Consider the following 13,778-nt stretch of genomic DNA (forward strand, 5'->3'; position numbering starts at 1 on the left):
GGGCCCAGATCTGCCTGTGGCCAAGGGGGCAAGGCCTCCCCTGCTTTAGCCTGGGCATGTGCCAGCTGGGTGACAGCATCCCTAAAGCTCCTTGTGGACCGGCCAGGTCCCCAGGGTTAGAGCCCACATGCAGCTCAATAACAAGGGGTTTCTGCCTGAAGCATCCTATGCATAGGAGAGACACCCTGCTGCTGCTGCTAAGTCGCTTCAGTCGTATCTGACTCTGTGCGACCCCAGAGACGGCAGCCCACCAGGCTCCCCCGTCCCTGGGATTCCCCAGGCAAGGACACTGGAGTGGGTTGCCATTTCCTTCTCCAGTGCATGCATGCATGCTAAGCCGCTTCAGTTGTGTCTGACTCTATGCAACGCTATGAACAGCAGCCCACCAAGCTCCTCTATCCGCAGGATTCTCTAGACAAGAATACTGGAGTGGGTTGCCATTTCCTTCTAGAGACACCCTGGGCACATACGTTCAGTTCCCGGGAGGTCAGGAATTAGGTAGCTGCGATCCTGGCTGCGTCCCCCATAGAAAGCTGAGCCATGCGCTTGGTTCGCTGCCTGAGCGCTGCCCGGCACAGAAACATAACAACAGTGGCACTGATGGTCCAGACACACTCGAGGCCTGGCCCTCAGGGCGGAAGGGGAGGGACAGACAATGACTGCATCCGAGCTGCGAGATTCCAGGGCCAAGGACAGGTCTCTGTCTTAACCAGAAGCTCCACTCTCAGGGGACAACTACCGCAGCAATCCTGAACTTAGAGCCACCCCACTCCCCAAGCCTGATCTCTTGTGAGACAGCATGATGACTTCTGGGGATGTGCTGTGAGGGGGAGCCGTGGAAGGGAAGAAAAGCAGCAGTAAAGGCTGGATGGGGCAGGAAAAGATGAAGGATGAAAACCTCAGGATGAAGTGCAGGATCGGGGCAGGGGGCTGCCTTATGGCAGGGGCCCTGCCCCAGGGGACCCCCAGTGACAAGAGTGCGCGGTTACGTACTGATGGGTCACCCACCGATGAGGATCATGGGCCGGTTCTTCATCTGGGAGATACTGAACATGCCTGGGGTGAGGGAAGGGTGGGGAGAGGAGGGTCGGGACGGGGGAGAAAGAGGGCAGGGAAGAGAGTTCACTAAACGCACGATGGACACAGTGGTGTGAGAGCCGCCAGACACGCGTTCACCTACATGCACCCCAGCAAAACCCCCTGCAGGACCCTGCAAGGCCGCCCACGACAGAGCCCAGAGCGCACGTGGGTGCCAAGACCCTGCCTTGGTGGAAGACAATGTGTGGGATGACTGAGGCAATGACACCCCTCCTTTTCCCCCACCCGATGAGAACGGCCCCAGAGCCTCTGGGCTCCCCTGTCTCTCATGGGCTCTGCTGTGCCAAGAAGCATCACTGCACCCCCAAGTCAAGAGGTCCAAGAGGAGAGTTGGAGAGCACAGACCACACGGGGTCCCCAGGCTGCCCCGATCCTCCTGCCCCCAAAGCACAGACCTCCCTCCTGCTGCCAACAGCCCACTCGCCGCCCAGCCCGGCCTCCCTGCACCCTACCTGCGTGCTGCCGCTTCTTCCTGCCCACTGCAGCCCCGATGACCCTCAGCAGCTCCTCCTCGGAGGCCCCTCCCCGCAGGTGATCCCGTAGAGACACCTCTGAGTTCCCGAAGAGGCAGACCTGGAGAGGGTCACATGGTGGGTGAGGCCAACACACCCTCTGGATCCTGAGCCCTGGCCCCCACTCTTAGAGGAGTACCCCGCCCTGGGCTGAGCAGGAGGGCCTCCCATGGCTGGTCAGACTCAAAGCAAGATTTCCTGCAATGAGAGGCCGGAGGTGCTAGATGGAGTAGTCAAGAGGGGCTGCAAGGGCAGGAAGGCAAAACCAGACAAGGCCTGTGTCTGACTTCCAGTCATGCTTCTTTCAGGGTGTAGAGTGTGCTTTAAAAACTTAATTAATTGCCAACAGAGACAGCGCATCAGTATCTAGATTCGAACCTTCTCCTGAGACAGTCCATGGAATGGCCTCTTGGCTGCCAGAACAGATCCCAGAGAGTGGGAGCCGCGTCCAAGCGGTCTCCTGGGAGACCGGCACACACAGACCATTTCCCCTCCATCCTCTCACTGTCCCTTCGCTCCTGGACCCTGCCCGCCTGCCCCGACTCTGTCTGTGGTCCCTGACTGGCGGATGATCAGCAGAGGGCTGGTGGAGACGGCATCCTGGGGTCGAACTTGATTCAACGCTCTGCTGCTTCTGGGCTCAGGGTTGACGGGGCAGTCCCACAAAGCGAGATACCTACTGCCTCCCACGAAGCCATATAAAGCCCCTACTAAGTGCCAGCTCTGTACACGGCGCTCTGGACACAGGCAGCAAAGCATCTTTGACAAACTGAGATGGTTGGAGAGGATGTGAACGAGAGCTAAGCGGAAGGCACAGCCACCTCCCCGTGTGGGCTGGTGCCCTTCCTCGCTCCCCAGCAGCCCCGAAGCGCCACTCTCTGCCCTTCTCTGCAGCCGGTGGGGGGGTTGGGGGGCCTCCAGCTGCCTTCTGCCTGGGGATTTGGCTGTTGGGAGGTCAGAAGGAGAGAGGAGGGAGAGGCCGGGCACTTCGGCAGTGGAGCTTCCACCCACAGCCCCGGCCAGGCAGCCACTCTGCCAGGCTCCGGCTCTCCCAGGGCCCCAGGGACGCCATCTTCCCCTGGGCCCCCTTCCTCCCAGGGGTGGGACAGCAGTTTGCTGCAGCTCATCCAGTGCCTCAACACCCCTTAACAGGCCCCCTGAACTGTGCACTATAAACAGCCTATTTCTGACATTCTGCTCAGAATCCTGGCTCCACTTCCTGGGGCTGGGGCGGCGGCAGGAGGCTGAATGACAAAGCCATCATCTCTCATCTACAGCCCAGTCAGATAAGCCTTTGGTTTTTTTCTTTTTGGCTGAGCCACGCCACGCAGTACGTCGGAGTTTATGGGTCTCTTGCACCCTCAAGCCAGTTTCCCAACCAGGACTGAACCCTTAACCCTCCAGTAAAAGTGTGGCGTCCTAACCACTGGACGCCAGGGAATCCAGCCCCTGGCTTTATGACAGTCTGCTGCACAGCTCTGCTCTGATGCCCAACTTGATGGTCTAAGTCCGCCCACCAGCACCCCCACCCCCAAGCAGGTCCCAGAGCCCACCAGACACCCGGGCACCCCTCTCTCCACCTCCACCTGCATCTCCAAGTTCTTTCTCTCTTCCTTCCCACTTTCCCCTAAACTCTTAACATGTTTGGAACATCACTAAATGGCATCTAACTGTCTATTTCCAAATTCAAGCTGGGAGTGATTCTTCCTAAAATATGAATGGGGCATCCGACCTCCACCTTGTAAAAAAAACTGCACAGCACCCTACTGTCAACGGGACACACTCTGCACCTTTGAAGGGGGCGCTCAGGCCCTCCACGTGGTCTCCCCAGAGCTGACTGAAATCTGCCCTGGCCCAAATTAGGGTGAGCCTCAGATATGCCTCCTTCCCCACACCTGGAGGGAGGCCTGTCCAGCGCTCATTTGACAAAGAATCACATGCTACCACCCTTAGCTCCTTGGTCTCAGAAGGAACATTTGTGCCCATAGGAAATGGGCCTGTCTGCGCCTCCCTTCCACCCCCTGTGCCCAGTGCTGAACGCACAGCACAGCGCGTGCTGATTAGACATGAGGGAGGGATGCGGTTTCAGGGACTAGCCCCTGGCCTGGTGGGAAGGGCAGCCAGGGTAGGGGCTGGGGGCAAAAGGCACATTGATCCCTGCCTGCCTGGCCCCCTACCTTCCACAGCACTGAGTCCTGGAGAGGGGCTCCCGATCAAGCAGAAGCTACTTCAGGGACCCAAGCAATGACGGAACCAGGGAGACAGTTCCATGGGAGCCACAAGTTCACCCCCATGTGCCGCTCCCATCATCCCCCCAAACCTGACACCATTTCACCATCATTCCCGTGTACCCTGTGAGCCGCACCTCCAATCAGGGGGCACAGCTGGGAAGACACATACAGAGCGCAGAGGGGCAGGGGTCCCGCAGGGGAACAGACACTCACCTTGAGGTTCCCGTCAGCTGTGATTCGCAGCCGGTTGCAGGTCCCACAGAAATGCTCAGACATAGACGTGATAAAGCTGACCTGGCCTCGGAAACCGGGGATTTTAAAGGCCTGTGGGTGGGTGCAGAGGAGGAGATGGGGGTGGGCCAGCTCTCCCTCCGTGACATCACACCTGACACCGTTCCCTCTCTGTGGGAGCCCCGCAGAAAGCGGCCCGCAAGGCCCTCAGACAACAGAACCCCTGAGCTCTCTGCCCGCACCTGGCCAGCCCAAGATGAAGGCTCCTTAAGTTTCAGGGGCCTGGGGGCAGCACGGCCAGAGACGGCCACGTGGAAGGGCCAGACAAGCTCCCCTCCACCACTTACTCCAGAGTGCCCCACGACAAGCTCCTTAACCCATGTCAAGCCTTCCTTTCTGTCAGTGAAGCAGGGAGTCTGCTATGATGGCCCTGAACCACTTCTCGCTTAAAGAGCACTGTCCTGTATCACTGACTCCGACCCCAGCGCAGCCCCTGCCAGCTCTCCCGTCCGAGGGTCCTAGGGTGGCGGCATGACCCTCCTCCCAGCCCCAGCCCCTCCGTCTGCCCCCAACCTTGGCTGTGCTGGATTCCTCCTCGGGCAGCTTCTCCAGCTCCGGCCACTGCTGCCGGAGGGTGTCCAGCATCTCCTTATAGCTGACCATCTTCTTAAAGTTCCACCTGTTGCCTGTGTTGGGGGTGGGAGCCACTGAGTTGCACGCGATGGGGATGCCAGGGCTTCAAGTTCACCCTCCCGCAACCCAGGAACCAGTTCTCTGCCTCTGGGCCAGGAGGGCATGAGGCTCAGCCTGAAATGGGGGAATGGAACCACACCTACACTCTCCATGAGAAGCCTCCAATCCCCACCATGGGCCTGGTGCCTGCCAGACCCCTCCCCACCACCCGTGGAGAAATTTCTACGTGCACAGGGGGTCTGAGGTCAGCAGCATCCACAGGGGTGGTCAAACCTTGTCTGCCCACTCAGCTCTTCCCAGGGTCCTCGGCAGCCCCCCACTGTGCTCTCAGTAAGGCCCTGGTCAGGCTCCGCGGACAGGCCTGGCCTCCTCTTCCCCCACCCACCCTGCCCTGTGGCACTGACCGTCAAAGGGCATGTACTCGATGAAGCGCACGTCCAGGGGGAGGCCCTCGGTCAAGGCCACGAAGTCCAGGAGTTCGTCCTCGTTCAGGCCTCGCATCACCACGCAGTTCACCTTGTCGGGGGATGAGGGAACCGTGAGGATTAGCCCTGCGGTGTTCTTTCTCCGGGGGCGGAGGGCTGGTTCTGGCATCTCCCTAGGCTCTCCACCGAGGGTCCCGTTCCTTGCAGCCCTCCCCCAGTTCTCCATGGGGTGGAAGATCCCATGGGGTCACTGGTTTTCTCCTCTCTCTTGTGGGGAGCAGGGGCAAGGCTGGAGGGAGTGGGCCAAAGGTAGTGGGGGCTGCCCTGCAGCTGCTCCGGCCAGGGATGGAGGCTGTCTTGGAGGAGGCAGGAAGTCCTCACCTTCACGGGGCTGTAGCCCAGCTCGATGGCCTTGTGGATGCCCTCCATGACCTTGTGGAAGCCTGTGGGCAGGGAGAGAAGCAAGGGTCCAGGCACCACCTCCCTCTTCCCCCGATCTCACACCCACAGTGAAGCGCCAGAGCCTCAGAGACCGGAGTCCAGGGACCAGAGGGTAAATATTGTAGGCTCTGTAGGCCAAGAGGCAAAATCGAGGGCATTATGTAGACATGTATCATAAAGGCTTCATTAACTAAATTCAGAATATGATAATAATTGAGTATAACTTATAACACAGCTCTGCAAATAGAATGGAAAAATGAAGTTCTTTTTGCAGGGACAATATTTCGCTTAATTGGGATTCATGGCGAATGTTCCTTATCATTAAATTCATGGCAAATGCTATCAGCAAAATCCATTCCTGGCTCGCAGGCTGTAAAAAGCCAGGCACAGGGGCTGGACTTGGCTGGTGGGCTGTAGTGTGGGGACCCTGATCTAGATGAACCCACTGATGGTCAAGAGGAAGAAACCGAGGTCCCGGGAGACAGGCAGTACCCAGCGGGGCTGGGGGAGGGAGGGGGCGGCTCGCACTCATCCTTCAGAATGCAGGCTCCCCAACTCCCTCCCAGCACTCTGTCCTCCCCAGGGCATCCATTCACCCACGCTTCACGTTCTCCTCAGGCACCTAGTAGGCCCAGACGCTGGGCCGGGCTGGTGAGCACGTCCCGTGCATGCGAGTCTCACCCATCTCTGTGGCTAATGCAGTGAATGCGGTCCCAGGCTGCCTTCTCCTCCTGCCCCAGCTCACTCATGCATCCAAACATCTAGGTGCCTACAGACCCTCCCCTGCCCCCAGCCGGCCTCCATGGCTTCCCCACAGCATTTCTGGAGTAAGACGGCAGTGCTCAGTTGCTCAGTTGTGTCTGACTCTTTTGCAACCCCATGGACTATAGCCCACCAGGCGGCCCCGTCCATGGGATTCTCCAGGCAAGAATACTGGAGTGAGTTGCCAGGCCCTCCCCAAGACGGCAGGAAGAGACGGCAAAGGAAAGACTGGGCAGCATTTACACAATGTGTTGTTAGAAAGCTCTCTTCTCTAAAGTACTCTCCCTCCAAAAGGAGGCAGGGGACACAGAGGTGCAAGTGGGAGGGCAGATCTGACGTTAGGATCTACTGTCTCCAATCTTCATTCCAGGAAAGGAGTCAAGGAGGCAGGGGGTGTGCAAATGTGTATGTTTGCAGGTGGGCGATAGCGGGTAGGCGGGTGTGAATAAAGCTCCCAATTACACCTTCCACCTCCCCGCCTCAGAGCTCCTGCAGGTTCAACTGACGCTCCACGTCAAAGTAAGCTCCCTTGATTCGAATGCCCCATCCCTCAAGGCCCAGCAGAAATGCCTCCTCCTTGAAGCCCTCCCAGAATGCCCCTGCTAGGAGAGACAGCCCTAGAGAGAGAGTTCTCTCGTCCCCTCTGAAGGCCGGAACTGACACCACACAGCCAGCAAAGGTGGTCCCCTGGCATCACACTCTTAGCCCTTCGTAGTCTATATGGCAGAGCAGCGTCCTGTGTCTGTCCTTCCACTGTGCCCAGAGCGGCCCTTCTCAGGAAGCAAAGACTGCCCCAGGCTTCCACAGCACACTGCTGGGTATAAACAGGAAGTCACACGCCGGGGGTGGGGTAGGGGGAGGAGGTGGGGCTGAGATCTCCGGGCTGTTTCCAGAGAAGGGGAAGGAGAGCTGGATCTCCCCAGCCATCTCTCTGACCCTCCAGAGCAGTCTCCGTAGTGCATTGCCCTTCCCAAATCAAAGGGCGCTCGACCCTCTACAGAACCTCCCACCCAACCCAGGGCTCATGGACAGCCGGTGCCAGTCCAGTGAGACCCAGGGCCCAGCCCCTCCCTGATGGAGCCTGGCAGGAGGCGGCTGTGGGTGTCCTGGCTGCAGGGGGTGAAGGAAGAGGCTTGCTACATCAGGAGGGGCCCAGCGAGCACCCCTGGGTGCTGGGGGACCCCCCACCTGGCAGCGCTGGCCCTGTCCCTGGCATCTAGGATGGCGGCTTCCACCCCCAGGCTGCCCCACACTTCCTCAGACCTCACTACAGGGTACACAAATTGTCCCAGTGTGCCAGGGACTGTCTTGGTTTTAAAATGGAATGTTCTGTGTTCTGGGAACACTTTCCGTGCTGGGCAGGGAAGAGGGAAGGCTGCTCACCACGGTTCATTAGCATCTGACCCCAAAATGTCCTCAAGGGGGTGGCCACACAGAAAAGGGACACGTTGCAAGAGTGAGGAGGGAGGAATAAATGTCTAGGCTTTGCGAGAGCCCAGACACAGAGAGGGAGAGACCAGGCCCCTCGCACTCGCCACGGCTCCCCTGCTACGAGGGCCTGGGAGGGGCACCCTCCACCGTGAACCCCATCTGATCACCTTTCCTGCGGACGATGAACTCAAACTTGGCCGGTACCAGCGTGTCCAGGCTGATGTTGATGGCGCTGAGACCAGCTTTCTGAAGCTGAGGTAGCAGCCGGGCTAGGTTGATGCCGTTGGTGGTGATACCGATGGTCCTCAGGCCTTCCAGCCGGCGGAGCTGGGCTGGAGAGAGAACAGGGAGGGGTATCAGCCTGCTTGTTCTTGGTGAAGAAGGGAGAAGGGCTGAAAGGAGAAACTGTAAGATGGATAGAAAACGAGCTCTCTGTGGACTACTACTGACCAGGTTTAGCTTAACAAGAAACATAAGGATAAAAACAATGATCTAAAGAAGCAACCAAAAGATCAAACACCGAGCGTTCCCTTTGCTAGAGTGCACATGGGACCGGCTGGATTCAGGAGACCAGAGCCCAAAGAGCACAGAGGAGGAGGTTCTGCACAAAGTGGGAGGGAAGCTAGCCTGCACCAAGCTGAGCAGGCACCTAGACAAGGAGCAGAAGTGGGGGCCCTGCGCGTGGCAGGGAGGCTGCCTTCTAGGGAACTGTATACGGACGCGTTGGGTGTGCTGGTCGCCCTACCATCCCCACCAGCAGGGGGATGGCCGCAACTTTTACCCCAAGGCTGCAGCACTTGAGCCAGCTGAAGCGGGTGGGGGCAACCCTCCCCCTCCCCATCTGAGTAGCTGCAGACAGTCGGAAGAGACTGACAGCTACGACACACAGAAGAAAGGGACTGAAGGCCATGCAAATGCACGCAAAGATGTTCTCTGCTCAGGGGTTAAAGAATCCACGACGCTGAAATACGCCATCCTAGCCCAAAGCAATCTCCAGCTTCAATGCAATCTCTATCAAAATTCCAATGGCATTTTTCAGAGAGAGAGAGCAAACAATCTTAAAACCTGTATGGTACCACAGAAGAATCTCAACAGTCAAAGCAGTTTTGAGAAAGGAGAACAAGGCTTGAAGCATCACACTCCCTGATTTCAAACTATATTACAAAGCTGTAGCAATCAAAACGGTATAATATTGGCATAAAAAAGACCCGTGAGGGATTCCCTTGGCGGTCCAGTGGATAAGACTCCCAGTGAAGGGGACCTGGGTTCAATCCCGAGTGGGGGAACTAGATTCCACATACCGCAACTAAAGATCCCGCATGCTGCAACCAAGACCCAGAGCAGCCAAATAAATAAGCAAAGCTACATGGATCAACGGAACAGAACAGAGTCCAGAGATAAACCCATGCACGTGTGGTCAACTAATTTACAACAAGGAAGCCAGAAATACACAGTGAGGAAAGGACGGGGAAAACTACATAGCCAAGTGCAGAGGAATGACACTGGACCACCCTATCATGCCACACACAGAAACCAAACTCAGTTCAAAACGGATTGAAGCACAATGCGAAACCACAGGACTCCTAAGAGGAGACACGCAGTGAGTCAAAGGGGCTTACTTTGACATTGATCTTGGTGATGATGTTTTGGATTAGACGCCAAAAGCAAAGGCAACAGAAACAAAAATAAGTAAGTGAGACTACATCAAAGGAACATGCCTGCACACAGCAAAGGGAATGGTGGCTTTAAGTCCACCTACTGAACTGCAGAGGATATCTGCAAATGCTACATACGATGAAGGGTTAGCATCCGAAATGTACAAAGGACTCATACACCTCAGCATCAAAAAAAAACAAAAGCAAAAACAAAGACAACCATCTGATTAAAAAATGGTAGGAACGCAAACTGGTGCAGAGTCGGACACAACTTAGCAGCAGCAGCAGCCCCTATGGAAAACGGCGCCAAGACGGCCGGTGCACTGGGATGACCCGGAGGGATGGTACAGGGAGGGAGGTGGGAGGGGGGTTCAGGATGGGGAACACATGTACACCCGTGGCGGATTCATGTTGATGTGTGGCAGAACCAATACAATATTGTAAAGTAATTAGCCTCCAATTAAAATAAATAAATTTAAATTAAAAAATAAATAAATAAAATAAAAATAGATCTACCCTAGGATCAGCAATTTCACTTCCGGGTATTTATCCAAAGAAAGTGAAAACATTAACTTGAAAAGATATATGCACCCCATGTTCACTGTAGCATTATTTATAATAACCCAGACTTGTCCATTAATGGATAAATAAAATGTGGTATACACACACACAATGGAATATCATCCAGCCATAAAATGAAGGAAATCTGGCCATTTGCAACAGCATGGATGGACCCTGAGAGTATCATGTTAAATGAAAATAAGTCAGACAGACAAGACAAATACCACATAATCTCACTTAAACGTGGAATCTAAATAAAACCAAAAAACTAAAAAAAAAACCAATAATCATGGATGTGAACAATATTCATCGACAAATGTGTATTGATCAAGGAGCAATGATATCACTTCACATTTGTTAGAATGGCTATGATCAAGAAGGCAAGAAATAACAAGTCTTGGCAAGGATGTGGAGAAAAGGGCACCCCTATGTCAAAAATAGACAACTGGTAAATTACGCTTTGTCTAAATGATGGAATATCACGCAACTAAAAATGACTCTGTACCAAAATATGTCAGGATGTTGGGAAATACACAAAGTCCAGGGGGCAGGTTAAAAATTAGGGTGAGAAGAGAAAAAGACAGGCGGGTCGCCAAACCAAAATGTTGACAGCAGTTTCAGTTGGGCAGCAGTGATATTATTTTTGCTTATCTGAAATAAACATGTATTACTTTTGCAATAAGAAAATGAAAGTGTAAAAATAAAAGTTGTTGTTTTAAAAACAAAGAGAAGAACTTTACTCTGGGGACTCTGCCAATGTGAAAAAATTGGTAGTAGTTCTTGTCTCCCTTCAACAAATCAACCCTGAAGAAACACAGACATCTAGGAACTTAAAAAAAAAAAAAAATCTTGAGAAACTCACAGGATGATGGACAGTCCCTTTTGAGCTGGTCCGGGGAAGGGGGCGTGGAGCTGAAGGGGACTGGCCAATGAAAGCAGTTAAGAGAAAGCCAGCGGGGGTGGGGGGTGGGCAGGTTAGCTTTCTCCCTGCCCTTATGCACTGATGCCTCAGGATGGTAACTGCTTGTCCTCTTACTGAAGAATCTGGTGATAGGAGCACCAGAGAACTAGCTCAGGAATTCACTACAGGTCAGGTGGGGGCGGGGGAGGCGGGGGGTGTGGCGCAGTGAGGGGCAGCTGTCAACGTCCTGCTGTGAGTTGAAGACCACAGTGGGAGACCGTCTGGCTTCAGGCATCCATTCCTCCACTTCCCTCCTCCAAAGCCCACTGAGGGTCATTGCTTCCTTCCAACCTGCTTCTCCCCGAGGGCAGAAGGCCTGGTGGACCACCATATTACATCACTCCAGGATTACATCGCTCCAGGAGGTGCCGTTCTCATCACGCTCTAGGTGGACAGCATCTTCTGGAGTCGCACAGCACACAGCCTGCACAGTCTGACGTTAGCATGCTTGGTTAGGAAGGGCCTCGGGGCCTCAGTTAGGGCCGGCGGCAGGGAATTAACAGTGCCAGCATCAGGGCATGAGTTAGAGCCATAGTCAGGACATTAGTTACGGCCAGCCTCAGGGCCTTAGTTAGGGACAATATTTGGGCCTCTGTTGGAGATAACTTGAGGGCCCTCGTAAGAGGCAGGTTGTTAGTTAGGGCAGCATCAAGGGCTTATTTAGGGACAGGATTAGGGGGATAGTGAGGGGCATTTGAGGCTATCAGGGACATTGTCAGGGCCTTTGTTGGGGCAAGCATCAAGGCTATAGTTATGACCAGTGACAGGGAGTGAGTCTGGCCACCATTATCGGCAGTGTCAGTGACCTGAGTAGAGACAATATCAAGACCTTACTTAGTGAGAACGCCAGAGACTTATTTTGGGTTAGGGTTTAGGGTTAGGCTGGTCCCTGGTGGGGAAGATTACAGACATGAGTGAATAACTGTGGTATTCTGGCATCTTGAGCTCTCTGGGCCTATCAAAGACGACGATCTGGCCTTAAACCTTTCCCCGTGAAGTAGTGTCATACAGAATAGCGCATATCCTCGGGGCAGTAAATTTACTGGCTAAACTAAGGAGACCCTTGAGAAATACATCTAGTGCCTCCCCGAACAAAAACAAACCAAAAAACCCCAACCCTCCATTCATATAAATAGAAAAAAAAAAGATCAAACAGACCAAGACTGTAAGAGAAATATAAATACAACAAAATAAATAACAGAGGATATGAACAAAATGAAACACAATTTTTCATGGTAAAAGGGAACAAGGGAAAGCAGTAGCTAAAAACATTATTGTGAAATAAATAACACAAGAAGATAAATGGTAACATCCACACAGGAGAAATTGATGAGCTGGAAGGTAAGACTGAAGGGCTCTTCTAGCAAAAAGAGGAGGAGAATAAGACACTAAAATATAATTTGAGAACAGTGGAGGATCTAAGCAGATGGGTCACATCCAAATAGAGGTCCAAGGAAAAAAAATTAAACTTGGGAGAAGGAAGGAATAGAATAATGGGAAAAAAAATTTCCTATATCAGGAAAATTTCATTGAATGCCAACAGGACAGATGAAGAAAAGCTTATCCTAGATATATTCGGTAAAATTTAAGGAAAGTAGACAACAAAGGCAACACTCAATCCAGAGAAGAGGAGCATATCACCAACAGCAAAAACCAGACTGATGTAAGACTTCTCCCAGTAGCCAGGCTGATTAAGGAGACAGTGCAGTGACACTCTTAACATGATGAAGGAACGGACTTTGAACACAAAATTGTATATGCATTCTAATAATATTATAAAGTTACTACTTTAATATTATAAAACTGTGGTGTTGGACAAAGAAAACTCTTGAGAGTCCCTTGGACTACAAGGAGATCCAACCAGTCCATCCTAAAGCAAATCAGTCCTGAACATTCATTGGAAGGACTGATGTTGAAGCTGAAACTCCAATACTTTGGGCTACCTGATGTGAAGAGCTGACTAATCTGAAAAGCCCTGATGCTGGGAAAGACTGAAGGTGGCAGGAGAAGGGGATGATAGAGGATGAGACGGTTGGACGGCATCACCGACTCAGTGGACATGCGTTTGAGTAAACTCTGGGAGCTGGTGATGGACAGGGAGGCCTGGCGTGCCGCAGTCCATGGGGTCGAAAGAGTCAGACACGACCGAGCAACTGACCTGAACTGAACTGCTTTAAAACATTATAAACACCACCTGGCACATCAGATTTAATCAGATTCACCATCAAGATTGGAGTCACCATTAGAAACCACCACAAGGAAAACATTCATATAAGAAGAGAAACAAATCCAAGAGACACTGCAAGAAATGCGCATTTGCACAAGATCAAATACTTGGTAAAGTTATCTTAAAAAGAAAGGGAGGGTGCTGACAAGAGATACAGACGGGCAGACTATTCGTAATAACCTGAAGGTAAAATCCTAGAAAACACCAACAATAACAGTGGGGAAGGTTGGAAAAAAAGCAAAGGCCTAAGAGTGTGCTAAAGCTTTTGCCTTGTTTGGAAGAAAAGCGGGGGGTCATTTATTTAAAAGCCAAGGAGGAGGAAAAAACACAAAAAAGTACAACAGATTTTTAAAAACTGTTGAGATGAGTCCAACTATCTCAATAATTACAACAAAGGCAACTAGAATAAACTTGCCAGTTAAAAGTCAAAGATTGTCAAATTTGATCAAAGTAATAGCTATGTGCTATTTTAAGAGACATACCGAAAGAACAAGAACACCTAGCGGTTAAAAATGAATAGATGAAAACAGATAAAATAATCTTATGAAAG

The 13,778-nt window shown here is 52.8% G+C and overlaps 1 protein-coding gene across 10 annotated transcripts in view; it reads right to left on the reverse strand.

Annotated features, from left to right (window-relative positions):
* MOCS1 (molybdenum cofactor synthesis 1) overlaps nt 1-13,778 on the reverse strand; it is a 92,485-nt gene that overhangs the window by 2,621 nt on the left and 76,086 nt on the right. For 5 of the 10 annotated variants that reach the window (XM_069563975.1, XM_069563974.1, XM_069563976.1 and 2 more), the window contains 7 exons: nt 7,992-8,156; nt 5,572-5,633; nt 5,170-5,281; nt 4,646-4,758; nt 4,055-4,165; nt 1,551-1,671; nt 1,009-1,056 (listed from right to left, as the gene is read on the reverse strand). In XM_069563975.1, the coding sequence (XP_069420076.1) occupies nt 1,009-1,056; nt 1,551-1,671; nt 4,055-4,165; nt 4,646-4,758; nt 5,170-5,281; nt 5,572-5,633; nt 7,992-8,156 (732 nt within the window). Of the gene's footprint in view, nt 1-993; nt 1,057-1,550; nt 1,672-4,054; nt 4,166-4,645; nt 4,759-5,169; nt 5,282-5,571; nt 5,634-7,991; nt 8,157-13,778 lie in introns of all 10 variants that reach the window. The other 5 variants (XM_069563980.1, XM_069563979.1, XM_069563982.1 and 2 more) reach the window with 1 other exon arrangement.

This window comes from Ovis canadensis, chromosome 20 (assembly GCF_042477335.2).
Source record: "Ovis canadensis isolate MfBH-ARS-UI-01 breed Bighorn chromosome 20, ARS-UI_OviCan_v2, whole genome shotgun sequence".
NCBI lineage: Eukaryota > Metazoa > Chordata > Mammalia > Artiodactyla > Bovidae > Ovis > Ovis canadensis.